Raw genomic sequence first — 16,668 nt, 5'->3', positions numbered from 1 at the left:
TTGTATATAATTGAAAAAGAGCATAGAATATTTCTTATTCGTTCGCCTCTTCGTCCGTCGGGCTGTTTAAAGTATTTTTATCAGGAATGTTTAGAGGTATGCAGTTAGAGTTAATAACAACCAACTGCACAGAGGCTAAGAGGCTGCATTTTTTGACATCTCTAAGAGGTCCCTTGGAATCTGTGCACTCCAAATATATAGCCGTTTATGTCGCAATATATTTACAACTATATTAAGTATATTCACAGTAACATTGATCACGTTGATAAAATGAGTGATAATCATTGTATATGCACTAGAAGTAAGGATAAGCTTATAACGCCAAGTTTCCGACTCCGCAAAGTCAATAAATCTTTCTTGGGGCAAGGTATCCGTTTCTATAATAAAATTCCGCAGACATTTTTAACTTTGCCGTTTCGTAAATTCGAATCGTTTATAAAGAATACATTGGTAAAAAAGGCATATTATTCGATACAAGATTTTGTAGATGATAAAAAGCTTGGATTTAATACCTGTTGACTTCCAGGCATGATACATTACATACATATATATTTGTATTTAACTAATATGATTGTATTTTTTAAATGTTGTAAAAGAGTAACTGAGTTTCTTGCCGGTTCTTCTCGGTAAAATCTGGTGGCTTCGCTTAAATAACGATTCAAAAGTGCTTGTAAAAGCCTACTTGAATAAAGTTTATTTTGATTTTGATTTTGACTTGTAAAGGATATCAAAACCTATCGTATACTTCCGAAGTATGAATAAAATCTAAAAACCGTAAATTTGTTCTTACATTATTGTTCGTTTGTCTCTCTGTCCGTTGGTACAGAACCCTCAGTGTTCGAGTACTATTCGGTTTTCTCGACCGTTTTTTAGTGCGTGTCATTTTTGTCTTATCTTATCCTTGAGACATTTCTGAGCATTTTACTATGAATTCTATTTTTATTATCATATTGTCGACTAGATTTGCTAGACTAAATTAATTGCTAGTTCTCATAGCTAAATGTTATATTGAGCCAGTGATAGCTTTATTTTTAATGTAAAAGTACAGTAGTAAACAGTAACAGCCTGTAAATGTTCCACTGCTGGGCTAAGGCCTCCTCTCCCACTAAGGAGAAGGTTTGGAACATATTCCACCACGCTGTTCTAATGCGGGTTGGTGGATTGCGCATGTGGCAGAATTTCGATGAAATTAGACACATGCAGGTTTCCTCACGATGTTTTCCTTCACCGCCGAGCATGAGATGACTTATAAACACAATTAAGCACATATAGTGGTGCTTGCCTGGACTTGAAAACACAATCATCATTATTTTTAAAGTAATTTTGTGAAATTACTGAATTTAAAAGTGCTTGTAAAAGCCTCGTTTAAAAAATTAATTTAATTCCGTCGCTTTCTTATAAGCAGATATTTGGATAGTCCAACTCGAAGTGGCAAATTTTCACCATATACTTATAAATTTAAATCAAGATCAAGACCAATTTCGTAATTTTTAAAATGTTAAGTAAAGTGTTCTCAATTACTGGGAGTAGTTATCGTCCTCGTTGTCACTCAATTATAACCAGTTGTCACCCGCGGGTTTGCTCGTAGGGGTGTAGGGCAACCCCCTAGGGTGTTGGTTCAACAGTTTTTGATTGAAATCTATATAAAAATAATTCTGACAATATTACACTAGAAAGTAGGTACGAAATAAGATCGTTTGGAATGAAAAAGTCATTTTAGAGATTTTTGCAATTGTGACGATGTCGTTCTGGATGAGCGATGTGTTAGACAAAAAAGTAGCCTATGTCCTCTTTTGGAGTTTAAGCTTCTTACTAAATTTCATCAAAATCGTTTCATTGATTTGGCAGTGAAAGAGTGACAAACAGATAGACAGATAGAGTTACTTTCACATTTATAATATTAGTGTATACGAAGTATGAGCTTAATAAAAAAGTTTTATATACATTTTTATAACATTGTCATATGTCAACATTAAATACTATTCAACCACAAAATCTAATAAGATTTACCTCAAACACGGATCTTGTAAATAAAATCTACTCACTACACAAAAGTAATAACACAATATAGACAATTAAATAAAATATTTATTTAACAAAATAAATAAATAACTTAGTAAACTAACAATAAATATATTTGGTCGTATAAAAACAATTGTTTTAATTTATATATTAAATAATAAGTTAAAAGGCAATACGAATTATATGCAAACTCTTTACAGCATAAGACTCAATGCATATCACAGTTAGACATACCGCTTTTAAAATATGAAAAAAAGAAAATCAAAAAAAAAAGAACATAAAAAGCACAAATACATAATGTAACAATATTTTTTTTATTTATATGTCTAGATAGATTGTCAAAGCTGAAAACGCGACAAAAAAAGCCGTTGGCTACTTACTCACGCACACAAGTAAACTAGTATGGCGTTTGACGAATGACAAGCTTAGCTGTCACTCACACATCCATACATACGATGTATGCGACACTATCTAGATGTATAAATAATCGAAGGTTAAATGATACGGTGGGTAAAATATATATGTAAAGAAACCGCAAAATAAAATTTATAATAAATAAATAACCTAGATGAAATCATAGAGCCATGGCAGGACAGTAACATAGGATATGCCAATACTAAACTAAACAACTTTAACACACCACAAAACTGCAATAAATAATCAACAATAACAATTTAATACTAAAATAAATTAACAAATAAATAATACAGAGAAAAATAGTTCTTATTTAAATATCATAACGCACCATAATCCTATAACAGTTATGATAATTAGGTCGTTGTTTCATAAGGCATGTAGCTATTATAGTTATTGTTGTAATTGGTGTCATAGGCTCGTCTGTAACCGCCGTGGTGACCGTGCTCATGTTCGTGGTGTTCTTCGTGGCTGTGTGAATGGTGGTGGGACACTTCTGGCTTAGTGATGATCTCGTATGTAGTGGATTTGTGACCACCATGTCCTTTGAGTCCAACCAGTGCAGACAACAGAAGTGACATCAAAGCCGTCATCAGGGCTTTACCAGCGAGGAGTGCCAAGGCACCAAGAGCTGCTGCCGCTAAGGTACCTGTAAAATAATCATATTAGGCAAAAGAAAACATTCATTTATTTATAGTTACCTAATGCTCCATTACTTGTATTCATAGCTACGCAATACTTCTTAGTATTGCTGTATTACAGTTACTTGCCTTTCATCATTAGGGCAGCAGCTAGAAGAGCACCGCCGCCGCCCCCCTTGCCGCCACCGAAACCACCCCCGCCTCCACCTCCGCTCTTCCTAGCAGTGTTCTCCTTGTCACCCTTAGCCATATTTAAGGCTTCTTCAGACGTTTCAGCGTCGAGCAATCTATACTTCAATGAATGACCATCCAAGTAATTTTGCAAACGGTACAAGATGAATTTGTTCAATTTCTCCTCTGGTTTCCCGGGATATTGGCGAGACAGCTCCGCAGCCATTTCCTCGGGGCTGGTTACATTTGTCTGATTCTCTTTCACAATGCTCAGACCAGGGAGGAGTTGGAGCTCATCGCGAGAGCTTAGATCCTCCAAAAATGACAGCACATGGATTTTCAGACATTTCGAACTAAGACTGCTCTTGCATTCCTTGTTCAGAGATCTACCAGTCCTTTCGGAATTGGATGTGTTCCTCGGTTCATCCATCGCGACGGTCGCTTCAGTCTGATCGACGGATCCATGGAGCTGCTGGACGTAACACAAAACCACAGCTACAATAAACACTGCCACATTTTTCTTGAACATGATGGCACTTTTCACTTCACCGGTTTCAATATGAATTCACTTATAGTGGGATCCAAAACATTTCGTTCGAAGACAGCACTGAACTGATACTCGAGGTACGTTTCGAATTTATTTTATACCAGCAAGTTATCTATAAAAAGTACGCAACTGAGCTTGAAGAAATAAAAAAGAAGAAGCATGAACGCTTATTGTCGGAGGCGAAAGATACTTTCAAAAGGTAAAATGGTGCTCGATAATGGAAAAGACGAAAATTTCTCGTAGATAATTTTTATTGATTCGTAATGGGTCTCTATCCAATCATTAGATTTTGCGCAATACCCTGTATTGATGAATATTTCAAAGATATGTAATAGCAAAAACCAAAAAGTTTATATATATTTTTAGCCTTGCGTAAATAATTACATTAATAAACAAATGCTTATCCTCACCAATGAAGTAAAACATTGTTATTAAATTTTTTTTTAAGAAAATTATTATTTATTTAATATACTTATATAGTTCCCTTTTAATATTTGGATATTACTTACATTTAAAGTCAATATTTGTCTTTTTAATTAATTGAAATAATATTTAAGAATTATTAATTTACCATTATTGTTAATTCAATTAATTATTTCAGCTGGAATATTTGTTTATAAATAATAATAATTCTACTCATTATTAATATAAACTACTTAAAGACATTATTTTAAGGTGATGATAATTAACACAGAAAAATATTGAAACAGACAAATACAAAATACATGGCTGTAAAACAAAAATGACTTAACTTTCTCTACGCATTAGAGGGAAAAACGAGAAAAAAATGTAACGGAAAAATGAGGTCTCAGTGGTTTTGTTAAGGTTACCTGTGTAAATAAAAGACGATTGTTAAAATAAATTGCTTTTTTAATTAGTAGCATAATAAATAGAAAAAGTATATTGGAAATTATCACATACATTACTCGGATCCCAATGTAGGTAGCTGAAGCATTTGTGTTATGGAAAAGCAGAAGTAACCCAAGACAACATAGAAAACTAATGAATTGTTTTTATATTGACTCGGCTGGGAATCGAACCCGGGACCTCGGAGTGATGTACCCATGAAAACACTACACGGCTACTGAGGCTGCCGAAAAAATAATAGCTTCACACAGACTTTGTCATAAGCTATTCTTTAAATATTAACTACGATACTATTAATATAACAATGATAACTAATTTTATTAATGAGAAAGTCAGTTTGTTTATTTGTATGTTACGCTGAAACGTCATAACTAATTCAAGTTGACAGATTCATTGGTCTAGTGATTATATATAATCCCGACGTTCTGGGTTCAAAACCCTACGATTAGAAGTAACTTTTTCTATCGCAGTACCAACCAAGTCTGGAAGTATATCTCGTGCCACGAAAAGCATGTAAAACTAATCTGTCCTGCGCTTTCCCGAGCTTCGTAAAGCAGTTAAGTCATTAATCATGCGCATGTACTCTTTCCGTTCGTGTCAGGATACCATCTCATCTGATAATGAGTGTAAGGGAATACAGAGTGTATCTGAGTGAGTGAATAGTTTTCAGTAGATGTTTACACACATACTAGTGCACAATATGGACCTATATTGTGCACAAGTGTGCGTGTGCAAACAGCTACTGAAACCTATTCACTCACACAGGTAGTGCGTAGTTGACTCACTTGAGTTTTGCCTTCGCAAGCGAAATTGTACAGGGTAACATTACCGCCCACATAATAACTACTATCACTTAATATGATAAATAAAAGTTTTGACAAAAAGAAAAACGACAAACAAAACAATATTTTTAAACAAATAAAATTCACTAAAAATTAATAAAAATAATTGCATATTTAACTTATTTTTTAGAGTCCTCCTAGGTAAAATGAAATGAAAAATATTAAACTACTTAAAAGTCGATTTACGATTATATAACGTAGTTATAGTTATTTTTATATTTGGAGCCGGTGTCAAAAAAAATTATTGACTTGTTTTTTGTCTTAAAAAAATAATTATCAAAATCTGTCTACCCAGTGAAAAGTTATGAAGTAACAAACATAAAAAAAAAATACAGATGAATTGATAACCTCCATCTTTTTTAAGTCGGTTGAAAACTATACTGGTTAGATCAAAATAATTTGTTTTTTAAAACGTTTAAAACATTTAGTATCTCTATGTATATTTTCAGGAAAGTCGAAAGCGTTACCAATTCTTTGAAGGGATGACGGCTGGATGTCTTTTGGACGCTGATTTCACGTCGCCGTTTAAAAATAGGCTAGGCTATTATTAAAATGACTAATAAAGCTAGTTCAATACGAAGATATCTACTTCTTATTCCTCTGCATGTATTGGACTAGCATTGTGGAATACGTTCGGAAACTTCTCCTCAAAGGAAAATGCACCTTTGCCACACTGACTGTTATTTAACTTTTTTTTTTATTCTGGATGAAAAATTTATTCAGTGTTTAAGTGTACGAATTATTGAGCATTAGATTTGATATAAAGTTTCCAGAGCGACGATTAGCTTGGTGGTAGGTCTTTGTATACCCAAAAGTCTGTGGCATAGAACGCAGCATAACTACTTAGTAACGCTATTTTTTTACTGAAACGGTGAAAATTTTCGTGACAACCTCTTTACAGCTAAGATAAAGTTGGAAGAAATTCAAAATTTCTCGCACGATTCTGAAAATTCAGAAAGTAATATGCAATATAGACAGTAAGAATCACATATTATACATATATGTAGAGCTGAGATGGCCAGTGGTTGGAACGCGTTCATCTTATCCAATGATTGCAGGTTCAAACCCAGGCAAGCACCACTATTTATATACATATATGTGCTTAATTTGTGTTTATAATTCATCTCGTGCTCGGCGGTGAAGGAAAACATAGTGAGGAAACCTGCATGCTTCTAATTTAATCGAAATTCAGCCACATGTGCATTCCACCAACCCGCATTGAAACATCGTGGTGGAATATGTTCCAAACCCTCTTCTTAATGGGAGAGGAAGCCTTAGCCCAGCAGTGGGAAATTTACCAGGCTGTTATTTTACTTTACTTTACTTTTATTAGATACATTGTATAATTTAAATATCGAACAATAACTTTCTATATTTTTCGTAGGAACTTCTCTTTTAAGTGTATTTAAGAAAAAGTTAAGCTGAAACCTTAAATTAATCTAAGCATATACGTAACGACTATCGTTTTTAATATAAATGGAAAAAGAACGCATCTTCACGTTTTAAAAGTTATTTTTAATCCCGGATTCTATTGCAGACTATACATCTTTCGCTGTTCCAAATTTCATACAAATCAGTTTAGCCCTTCTGGATTTGATTAACACACTTATATTATTAATTAATAGCGACCCGCCACGGCTTCGCACGGGTGCAATACTGATACTACTTATACTACTGGTTATTTACGACATCACATTACAAACTTCTAAAATTATCAGTGTTTAATTTCTATATTGTCCATGTACACATACAAAAATTCAAGGAGAAGCCTCAAATCATACTATCTATTAAAAAAAACCGCATCAAAATCCGTTGCGTAGTTTTAAAGCTTTACGCATACATAGGGATATAGGAATAGAGAAAGTGAATTTGTTTTATACTATGTTGTGTTGTGTTGTTTATATATATTCGTATTTATAATATTAATACAATACATTGTACAGTACAGTACAGTACAGTCAGAGTAAAATAACCATAGTCAGTTTTCAAATTCATTCCTTTATCAAGTCTTAAGCTCTTAGTACCTTTTGAATCTAAACATCAAATCATTGAGACGCAATATGTCATTCTCGATCGGTAAGTAGATTATCGCTCATACTGAGCACACGAAAATCGATCTTAAGGTGACGAACCTTTTATTCCGACTTTTAACCGACTGTACTTATATATTTACCTCATTACGCAAATATCGATAGGTTTACGGACGCGTAGCCTTCTGTCAATATATATAATTAGAAAGTACAATAAAAAAATCTGCTCTTGATCTTTGCTAGCTTAGTGAATTCACGCTGAAGCATAATATGCTCTTAGAAACAAAAGAAAGGCTCTATTTAAGTTACTTTACCGCTTAATAAATTATATTTGTTTGTCAAAAAAGTTGAATAAATAAAACATATTATTCAACATAAGATTATCTAGATGGGAAAAAGAAAAATGGTGGAGATTCTACTTCTTGAACGGGCAGGATATATTATGTATATTGGATTAGATCCACTGAGGGTATTGTTGGTTCCTCTCGGTGGTATCTACACACCTAATCGTGTGTAGATACCAACGAGGTAGGTTTACGTTTCTGTTAAAGTGCTTCTATAAGCCTACTGGAATATAATATAATTTTCAAGTATTTTTACATATAAAAGCGCGCATACATTATTGATCTTTAATAATTATCAAAAAAAAAAAAAACAATAAAACAATTAAAATATTAAGTTCAAGAAGTAAAGGTCAAATATAGCCTGTAATAATTTGGAAGAAGTAAAGTAAAGAACCATTCTGTAAATTTCCCACTGCTGGGATAAGGCCTCCTCTTCTATTAAGGAGAAAGTTTGCAAATGCAAAAAGCTGTTCCAATGTGTGTTGGTGGAATGCCCATATGGCAGCAATCCGATGAAATTATATACACGTTTCGTCACGATGTTTTCCATCACCGCCGAGCACAAGATGAATTATAAATAAATTAAGCACATTTATATAGTGATGCTTGCCTGGGTTTAAACCCGCAATCATCGGTTAAGATGCACGCGTTCTAACCACTGGGCCATTTCCGCTCAATTTGATACATAGGATAAAAAAGTGATACTATAGCGTTATTCCTTGTCGATATACCATCGATAGGTAGGTAATTATTTTATTCTATGTGAAATGAAACCATTCTAGAATAATTTTTGATTGTATTGCCTTATATAGAGATGAAATTATTTTAATATGCCGTTACATTACGTGGATGAACAAACGGACAAATTTATCGTAAGTATTCATAATCGTAATGTAAGAAATAAAAAAAACTTTTCTTAATCAGTAACGAGCCCCAAGCTTTGGAAACTAAGATGTTACGTTCCGTGTGTATATATATATCCCACTGCTACTAATGCTGTAAATTTCCCACTGCTGGGCTAAGTCCTCACCTCCCTTTGGATTCACGTGTAACAAAATTTCGTTGTTATTAGACTCGTGCAGGTTTCCTCACGACGTTTTCCATCAACGCCCAGGTCAGTATGAATTATAACAAACATAAAAACAAACTATTTTGAGTTTTAGATGATTATTGTTTAGTATATGGTTAATTTATTTCGAAAAAAAAAATACAAAATAATCAAATCGTATATAACTTTATTTCTTAGTGCAAATAACAATTCAAACGAAATAAAACTATTGAAAGATACATACGTACATATATTTTATACATAGAAACATAAAATATTAAAAAATATATATATGTAGCAAGTATAAATTTATACACACAATATAATAATTATTATATTAAATATATAATTCAATATAAAAATAAGTTACATAAAATATTTATCTAGAAATACACAAATATTAAATATACATATTAATATTCAAATAAACGAAAATTATATATAATTGAACAATATAAATAGATATCACAATATAAATTTAAATATCACAATTGACAATAAATGCTATAAATATAAATAATATTTTTACATAAAATATTAAATACATGTAATAAAAACATACTAAGAAAAGTCATAAAATAAATAAACGTGTCAATTATTTTACAATATAATAAATAACAATAATAATATAAACTCACTCTCACTGATTCATTCTTAATTTGTACGATATCATTCATAAAATATAACACATAAATACATATAAAATAACAAATTTTAAATATAACACATATGTACTTCCAAATAATTAAACAGATAAAAAAATAAAAATTTCTACATACCACAGGTAAATTAAGTTATTTATAAGAGATACATTGCAAAGTATTAAAAATATATAAGCAATAAATAGTTTTCAAGCAATAACTTAAAAATAATTTAAAAAAGCTTTTCTATCGATTATCGATATCGATATCAGGCGTACGAGTCGATAAATAACTTATTTCGATTTAAATTGTAACGAAAAATAAATAACTTAATTAATTAATGATTTCGTTGTTTTTAACAATAACTATAAATGCTAAGATGATAAACATCTCTCCGTATTTGATCGAGGAACTCGTATTAGTGTGGTCTTCGAACATTAGCGTCGTCTGATCTTCAAATTCCTGCCATACCCTGAGTGTCCATAACCCCCGACGTCTTCATGGGCCGTTGAATGAGAATGGGAATGACTGTAGACCGGTTTTGATACGATTTCATATGTCGTGGACTTACCACCCCCTGATAATGATTTAAGGCCGACTATGGCTGATAGAAGGAGGGACATCAGAGCTGTCATTAGGGCTTTACCAGCCAGTAGTGCTAAGCCTCCCAAAGCTATAGATGCTAGGGTTCCTGAAACAATATAATTCAATATTTAGAAAATTGAAATCCTAAAGAAATCTGCGTAACGCAGTTAAAAGTTAAACATGTCTGGTTGGTAATTAGCATTTCAAGTTAGCATGTGATTTGTAATATATCAGATATTCCCAGTGAAAAGTAAGAAGAGCTGAAGCGCCAAAACTGTATATTTTGGGAGAGGTGTTTGATTGTAAATTTAGTATTGATCTCTTTTCCAATAAATATCGTTTTGGTTTTAGCGTTTCTTTTATATTATATATAAAAATATATCCATGTTTCCTTCAGCTATAACTTAAAAAAAATTATGACATTTTGGAAATTGTAGGTCTGGTTGACTAAAAATGTAGCATAGTCCTTCTGCGTAATGGCTCACTTAGAATGGAATTTTGAAACATTTTAAGGTTGAATTACAAATTGGAAGGACTTTGTATAAATATTATCCGTACGAATACAGCTTGTCACAAAGTAAATAAATACACATAAGACCAAATTAAGATTAAAATCGTTTTCTAAGACTAAAACGCGAAGATATCCTTTAACATTAGCAAGAGGTGTATGTAAGTTTCCTCGTAGTGAATTGCGAATTGGACTACGATATGTAATTACATAGCATAGTAGCGGTTCGTAAATATGTGTTTGGAAAAAGTTAAAAGTCAAATTGTGTGTAAAATAATTAATGAATAATTGATGCGTAGACTTGCTTGCCCAAATGTTACCAGCAACAAATTTACAAATAATAATTAACTTTTTAAACAAATAAAGCCGACTTCAAATGCGGTGAACACAAAAAGAAATCGTTCAAATCGGTTTATAATCGGCGGAGATATTGCGTAAGTATAAAAAAGTTCATCCCCAATTTTCCACCCTTGGGGGTTATTTTTTTTATTATTAAATTTAAATGGGACCACCCTTGAGGTATTACCTATACGCCGAAAAAATATTTTTTACATCCGTTTATAATTGACGGAGTTATCGCCTAACAAACATAGAAAAAAAACATACGGGTCGAATTGAGAACCTCCTCCTTTTTTTAAGTCGGTTGAAAACTCAGTATTGTTGATATGTTTAAAATCCGCCTTTTTGATATGATCTACGTGTTCCGTCCACTAAGTTGACGTTATCAGATACCAATTATATTCTACACAAGAAAAAGTATCACAATGATTAGTTTTTGAAAGTAAATCCGTATTCAATACAATCTTGATTAGGAAATTTAATTTTAGAACTTCACTGATCTTTTATCTATGTACCGGAGACGGTTTCGAACGTATCTATCTATCTATGATATCTATCATTGTTTCATTACAAATTTTCAGATTATCTTATTACTCATTAGCAACAATGTTATGACTATTATGTATTAAAAAGCGTGAAATAGTATTGCTTTCGAATTCATGCTCTCGTCGTTACTGACTATCGTTATAGCCTGCTTTTGTTATCGTCACAGGCTCTTGAGAAATGTTTATAGTATGTGGTCTTGTATTTAAAGCTGTATCATCAAGCGTGGAGCATTCATTTACATTAAGAACTTTTTCGTTACAACTGGCTACTCTTACAAATCTTGATCGCGTAGAATGCTGGCTGCATTTACCCGTTGATTCTAGATTTTAATTTTTGAATAGATTTAGATTTGAATTTCGAATATATTCGATGAGTCAATATTATAATATTGTGTGATTATTGATCTTTTTAAGGAGACGCAATTGTTGTTAATTAGACAATATGTATTAAAATTTATTTATACGACTAAATTTTCATGTGCTTACAAATTAAGCCTGGTCAGAACAATTGTTCATTCATCATCATTGGTGGTGATCTTGTGGTGTTCATGATTGGTGTTCATCTTGGTGGTGAGGGAGAGAATCGGGAAAAAATATGTGTGTTGGTTGAAAAATTGCCATGTGTATCATATGAGCTCCAATCCTTTTCATTAAAAGGAGAGGACGTCTATCAGTTATTCACTTAAACACAACAAGAGTCCCTAAGCCTTTTGCAAGCGGGTTCCAACCTAGAACTCATTGCTGGTTTTTAGACATGGCTTTGACCAGCGCAGTCCTTAATTACAATAAAAAAAAATTCGAAAATTAAGTGAAACTACATGTGACAATTAGCTATGGTTCTTACATTAATATATAATAATTCCATGAAAGCCAGCGGACACTCGTAATATCTCAGGCTAGCTATCATTCTATCTTGATCGCCGTCGATAGAAAACTTTAAACACCGGTTACAATAAAGTGTCATTTCTTCGTCATTATTCATGCTCTGATTGACTCATAAATATTATTATTTGAGAGAGATTTTTTTTTATATCAATGAATATAACGCGATGACGTTTTTAATCGGATAATTTTGTCATTAGCAATTATTATGGACTTTTCTTCGTAAGAGCGTTCTTCGTATATTTATGAGATTCTTCTAATAAAGGGTAAAGATTTTATTGGTTTTCATTTTATGTCCAAAATGCACCCTTTTTACATAGCAGTGTTGACATTTATAAAATCCTTATAATATAATAAACGCGAAAGTTTGTGAGGATCTATGTATATGCTGGTTACTCTTTCACGAAAAACTACTGAATAGATTTGGATGAAATTTTACAGTTATATAGGTTATATATCAAAATAACAAATAGACTACAATTTATAATTATGTGATGTCATTTGGTCATAATATAATACATATAAGAGTCGAGATGGCCCAGTGGTTAGAACGCGTACATCTTAACCGATGATTGCGGGTTCAAACCCAGGCAAGCACCGCTGATTCATGTGCTTAATTTGTCTTAATAATTCATCTCGTGCTCAGCGGTGAAGGAAAACATCGTGAGGAAACCTGCATGTGACAAATTTCATAGAAATTCTGCTACATGTGTATTCCACCAACACCAAAAATATGTTCCAAACCTTCTCCTTAAAGGGAGAAGAGGCCTTTAGCCCAGCAGTGGGAATTTACAGGCTGTTACTTTTTTTTTTATAATACATATAAAGCCGTCGAAGTCGGGAAGTTACTAGTCAACCATAATATTAATTCTCAATAAGGCTTTTGCTAAGATTGGCCCAAGATTTTTTATGATTATAAATACAATGTGAGCCAAATCGACTGCGACGAATGGCTTGTGACAAAAGCTCTCTCTAAATCCTTTTAACACTTGACTTTGTGGTGTGGTTATTGTAACAATTAGGTACTTCATTCTAATAGTTAATCATTTTCTTTCGTCTTACTTTGACAGTCTCCAGAAATTTCTGATCAGATATTTGACAATAATTTAGGATTTACCATCATGTCTTATAATGTGTCAAACTAGCAACGTGCCCCGGCTTCGCACGGGTACTTGATGTGTATCATTATATTATCACCAAATTACATAAAATTAATATAAATTGTCGCCAATGTGTTACTCCTATATTACTGTAAAATTACATCCAAATCTGGCTAGTAATTTTGTCGTGAAAGAGTAACATACACATACATATATATCCATCCTCACAAACTTTCGCATTTATTATACAGGACTGTTTGGAAACAAATTTATTTTGTTTCTTTGTTTAATTATTTCTAATTCTGACCAATTTTTAATATTCATCCAAACGCTGTCACGGTATATAATTTTTGACAAGCGTTGGGACATGACATGACTGTGATGTAGGTAAAGAGTCTAATTACATAGTATCGCTGTATTTTTACTTCTAGAATGTAATTATTTGCGAGACCTCTACCAGGGTTACAAGTACAGTTGACATTGTATTTTTACGCATTGACGAAATAAACATATACATATGCTTGATGAAGCTTTGAGCAAGCCAGGTATCACCACATCTCAAATTCTAGCATAAATTAGCAATACTTAATCGTTTTCCTGGTTTGAAGATTGAATCAACTAGGGTAAATACAGATGCAAGTAAGTTGCCTCCAAAGGCTTGTGGCGTATCAGTAATGATTAATATTTTTTTCACCACTCACCGTCAGGCCCATTCCATCGGGGGAGCACCCCGACAAACGATGATATATAATATAAACTTTTTTAAATTGTTTCTTTGGGCGAAAATAAAACTTTACATGAAATATATAATCGTCTCGATTTTGTCAAATGAATAAAAAAATATGGAATACAATTTCAATGATCAAATTCAATTCAAATTTAATGATTAGATGATTTTGGCTGCTTAATAATTAGATTATGTGTCTATGCTTGTGGTTGATGATAATCTTGTGCCTATTTTTTTTTGAAACAAAACTAATTTTACTGGAAGAAAAGATTACGCGAATCACGACTGGATTTGTATATAATTATAGGTTTTTAAGTCTTGTCGAATTACTATTAATATTTGTATGTTAACTTTTTTGATACATGTATCTTTATATTACTTGTAATGAAACATAAAGATTTCTTAATAATATTTTAGAACACGGTAGTAAGAAAAACAAAATAGACTTTATTGATTTGATTGAAATATATGTTGCAAAATAAACAAATATTTATTGCAACATATAAACTTATATTCAACTATTGGATCTCGATTTTTTTAATTATTTAAAATTATTTTAACGTGTAAATGATATGACAAATAAAAATCGCTGTCAATACCGAAGAACAAACATAGAGAGCTTTTATATTTAACGTCGAATTTAAAATAAATAATATACTTTTGATCCCGCGATATAAGAATTTAATAAATATTTGACATATTTGAAAAAAACTCAAATGTATGTACGTATATACATTGTTTGTGTTTAATCGCTATGTATTGAAATGTTAATAAATATGTTTGGGGTTTTAAAAACTATTAAATATTAGACTAAAGTATTGGTTAGACTTTTCTGTTTATGTATATTTTAAAAATCATAACATGTGTTATTACATGTTTGTTAACATTTAAAAATAATTTTGTTTCTAAATACAATAAAATAACATACCTTTCATCATGAGGGCAGCAGCCAACAAACCGCCCATACCGCCCTTCTTGCCACCGCCCAAACCACCTCCTTTGCCCCTGGCTTCCCCAATCAAGGCCCTAGCTTGCTCCGTTGCTCCATCATCCATCAGCCTCAACTTCACTGAGTGACTGTCCAAGTAACTTCCAAGTCTATAAAGTAAGTACTTGTCTAATCTCTCGTCCGGTTTCGAGGGCATCATCCTTGCTAATTCCGAAGCGAATTCGTCAGCCTTGCTCTCATTATCGTTGGATTCTTTCACGACACTTATTCCCGGCAATAGATTCAGCTCGTCCTTTGCACTTAATTTCTCAAGCAGCGTTATTGCTTCTATCTTCAAACACGATGCGCTGAATATGCCGCCCGAACAGTCTCTCCTCAATCCTCGTCCCGTGAATTCGGTTTGTTCAATAGTATTTTGTTCGACGCCGTCAGGATTCGGCAAAGCGACCGCCGCACCAATAATGAATAATATCAAAAGCATTTTTTTTGTTCAAGCGCGTCTGTGTTCTAACGAATGCGGCTACTATTTGATAACACTTCTGTTTCGTTCTCCTTTTATATATCTCACATACATTAATGATTAGTACGGTGTACTCTGCGACCATTATATTTTCATAGAACGTTGGCTGCAAAAAGTTCGATGGGACACACGGCAAATTCTCCGCTAATACGAGCGTGTAAGGTTTGTTTTTGCGTTTCACATGTCATTATAAGGTTTTGGTTTATTAACGTAGGCAGTCAGCGTAGTAGAGGGAACTGATATAGATGTTAAAGATATGAATTATCATTAAGAATTTTCGCTGAAATTAAAAAATAATTATTATACGTTTTGTTTAGACGTAAGCTCCGCTAAAGCTATGTCGTAAAAAATTGAATGATTCACTTTTTGTCTGCCCGAAATTGATTTGAATATGTTAAAACTGTACGCGAAATTCGACTCTTAGAGTATGATTTTTAAGTTCAATTATTTTGTTGGAATATTAAACTTAAGTCATTTTACGTCTAAATATCTATAATAATTTCGAAGTAGTCAACAGACTTAAAAACATATGTCGTTATTTACCTCTTAGTTAAATCTAAAGTTCATTTCGAATAATTGTATTCATATTGACCCTTTCGATCTGGCAAATGTATAAATTTTATTAATATTATATTATTTTTACGACCCGCCTAGGCTTCGTACGGGTTCCAAATTACATAAAATCATTATAAATTTGTAGTGTATGTGTTATTCTGATGTATAACCTATATTTGCCGTAAAATTTCAACCAAATCCGTTCAGTAGTTTTTACGTGAAAGAGTAACAAATATACATACGTCTATCCACATACTTTGGCATTTCTAATATTAGTAGGATTATAATAAACAAGTCGAAATGTTCAGCGGTTAAAACCAATGCATGGGTTCGAACCCGAGCAAGCACCATTGGTATAATTTATCTAGTGCAAAACAATTAAATATACAAA

General features: G+C 32.4%; 2 protein-coding genes across 2 annotated transcripts; both read right to left on the bottom strand.

Moving 5' to 3' along the window:
- Positions 1 to 2,792: 2,792 nt before the first annotated feature.
- On the bottom strand, positions 2,793 to 3,777 carry LOC124539617. The gene is made up of 2 exons (XM_047116913.1): positions 3,207 to 3,777; positions 2,793 to 3,085 (listed from the first exon to the last, which is right to left on the bottom strand). The coding sequence occupies exons 1-2, from the start codon at positions 3,775 to 3,777 to the stop codon at positions 2,793 to 2,795; spliced, it is 864 nt and encodes a 287-aa protein (XP_046972869.1).
- A 6,227-nt stretch (positions 3,778 to 10,004) lies between these two features.
- Positions 10,005 to 15,683, bottom strand: LOC124539616. Its single transcript, XM_047116912.1, has 2 exons — positions 15,182 to 15,683; positions 10,005 to 10,258 (listed from the first exon to the last, which is right to left on the bottom strand). Exons 1-2 carry the CDS (start codon positions 15,681 to 15,683, stop codon positions 10,005 to 10,007), a joined length of 756 nt encoding a protein of 251 aa, XP_046972868.1.
- Positions 15,684 to 16,668: the final 985 nt, after the last annotated feature.

Source organism: Vanessa cardui, chromosome 23, assembly GCF_905220365.1.
Source record: "Vanessa cardui chromosome 23, ilVanCard2.1, whole genome shotgun sequence".
Classification (NCBI taxonomy): Eukaryota; Metazoa; Arthropoda; class Insecta; order Lepidoptera; family Nymphalidae; genus Vanessa; species Vanessa cardui.
Note: the sequence above shows the minus strand (reverse complement) of the source record. Positions and strands in the feature narration are given on the sequence as shown.

What these genes read in the sequence shown, in the direction of transcription:
- LOC124539617 (XM_047116913.1), bottom strand. Translation starts at nt 3,777, where the DNA reads ATGTTCAAGAAAAATGTGGCAGTGTTTATTGTAGCTGTGGTTTTGTGT. An exon ending in TGCTGCCCTAATGATGAAAG is followed by an intron (nt 3,086 to 3,206) that starts GCAAGTAACTGT and finishes ATTATTTTACAG; the next exon opens with GTACCTTAGCGGCAGCAGCT.
- LOC124539616 (XM_047116912.1), bottom strand. Translation starts at nt 15,683, where the DNA reads ATGCTTTTGATATTATTCATTATTGGTGCGGCGGTCGCTTTGCCGAAT. An exon ending in TGCTGCCCTCATGATGAAAG is followed by an intron (nt 10,259 to 15,181) that starts GTATGTTATTTT and finishes ATATTGTTTCAG; the next exon opens with GAACCCTAGCATCTATAGCT.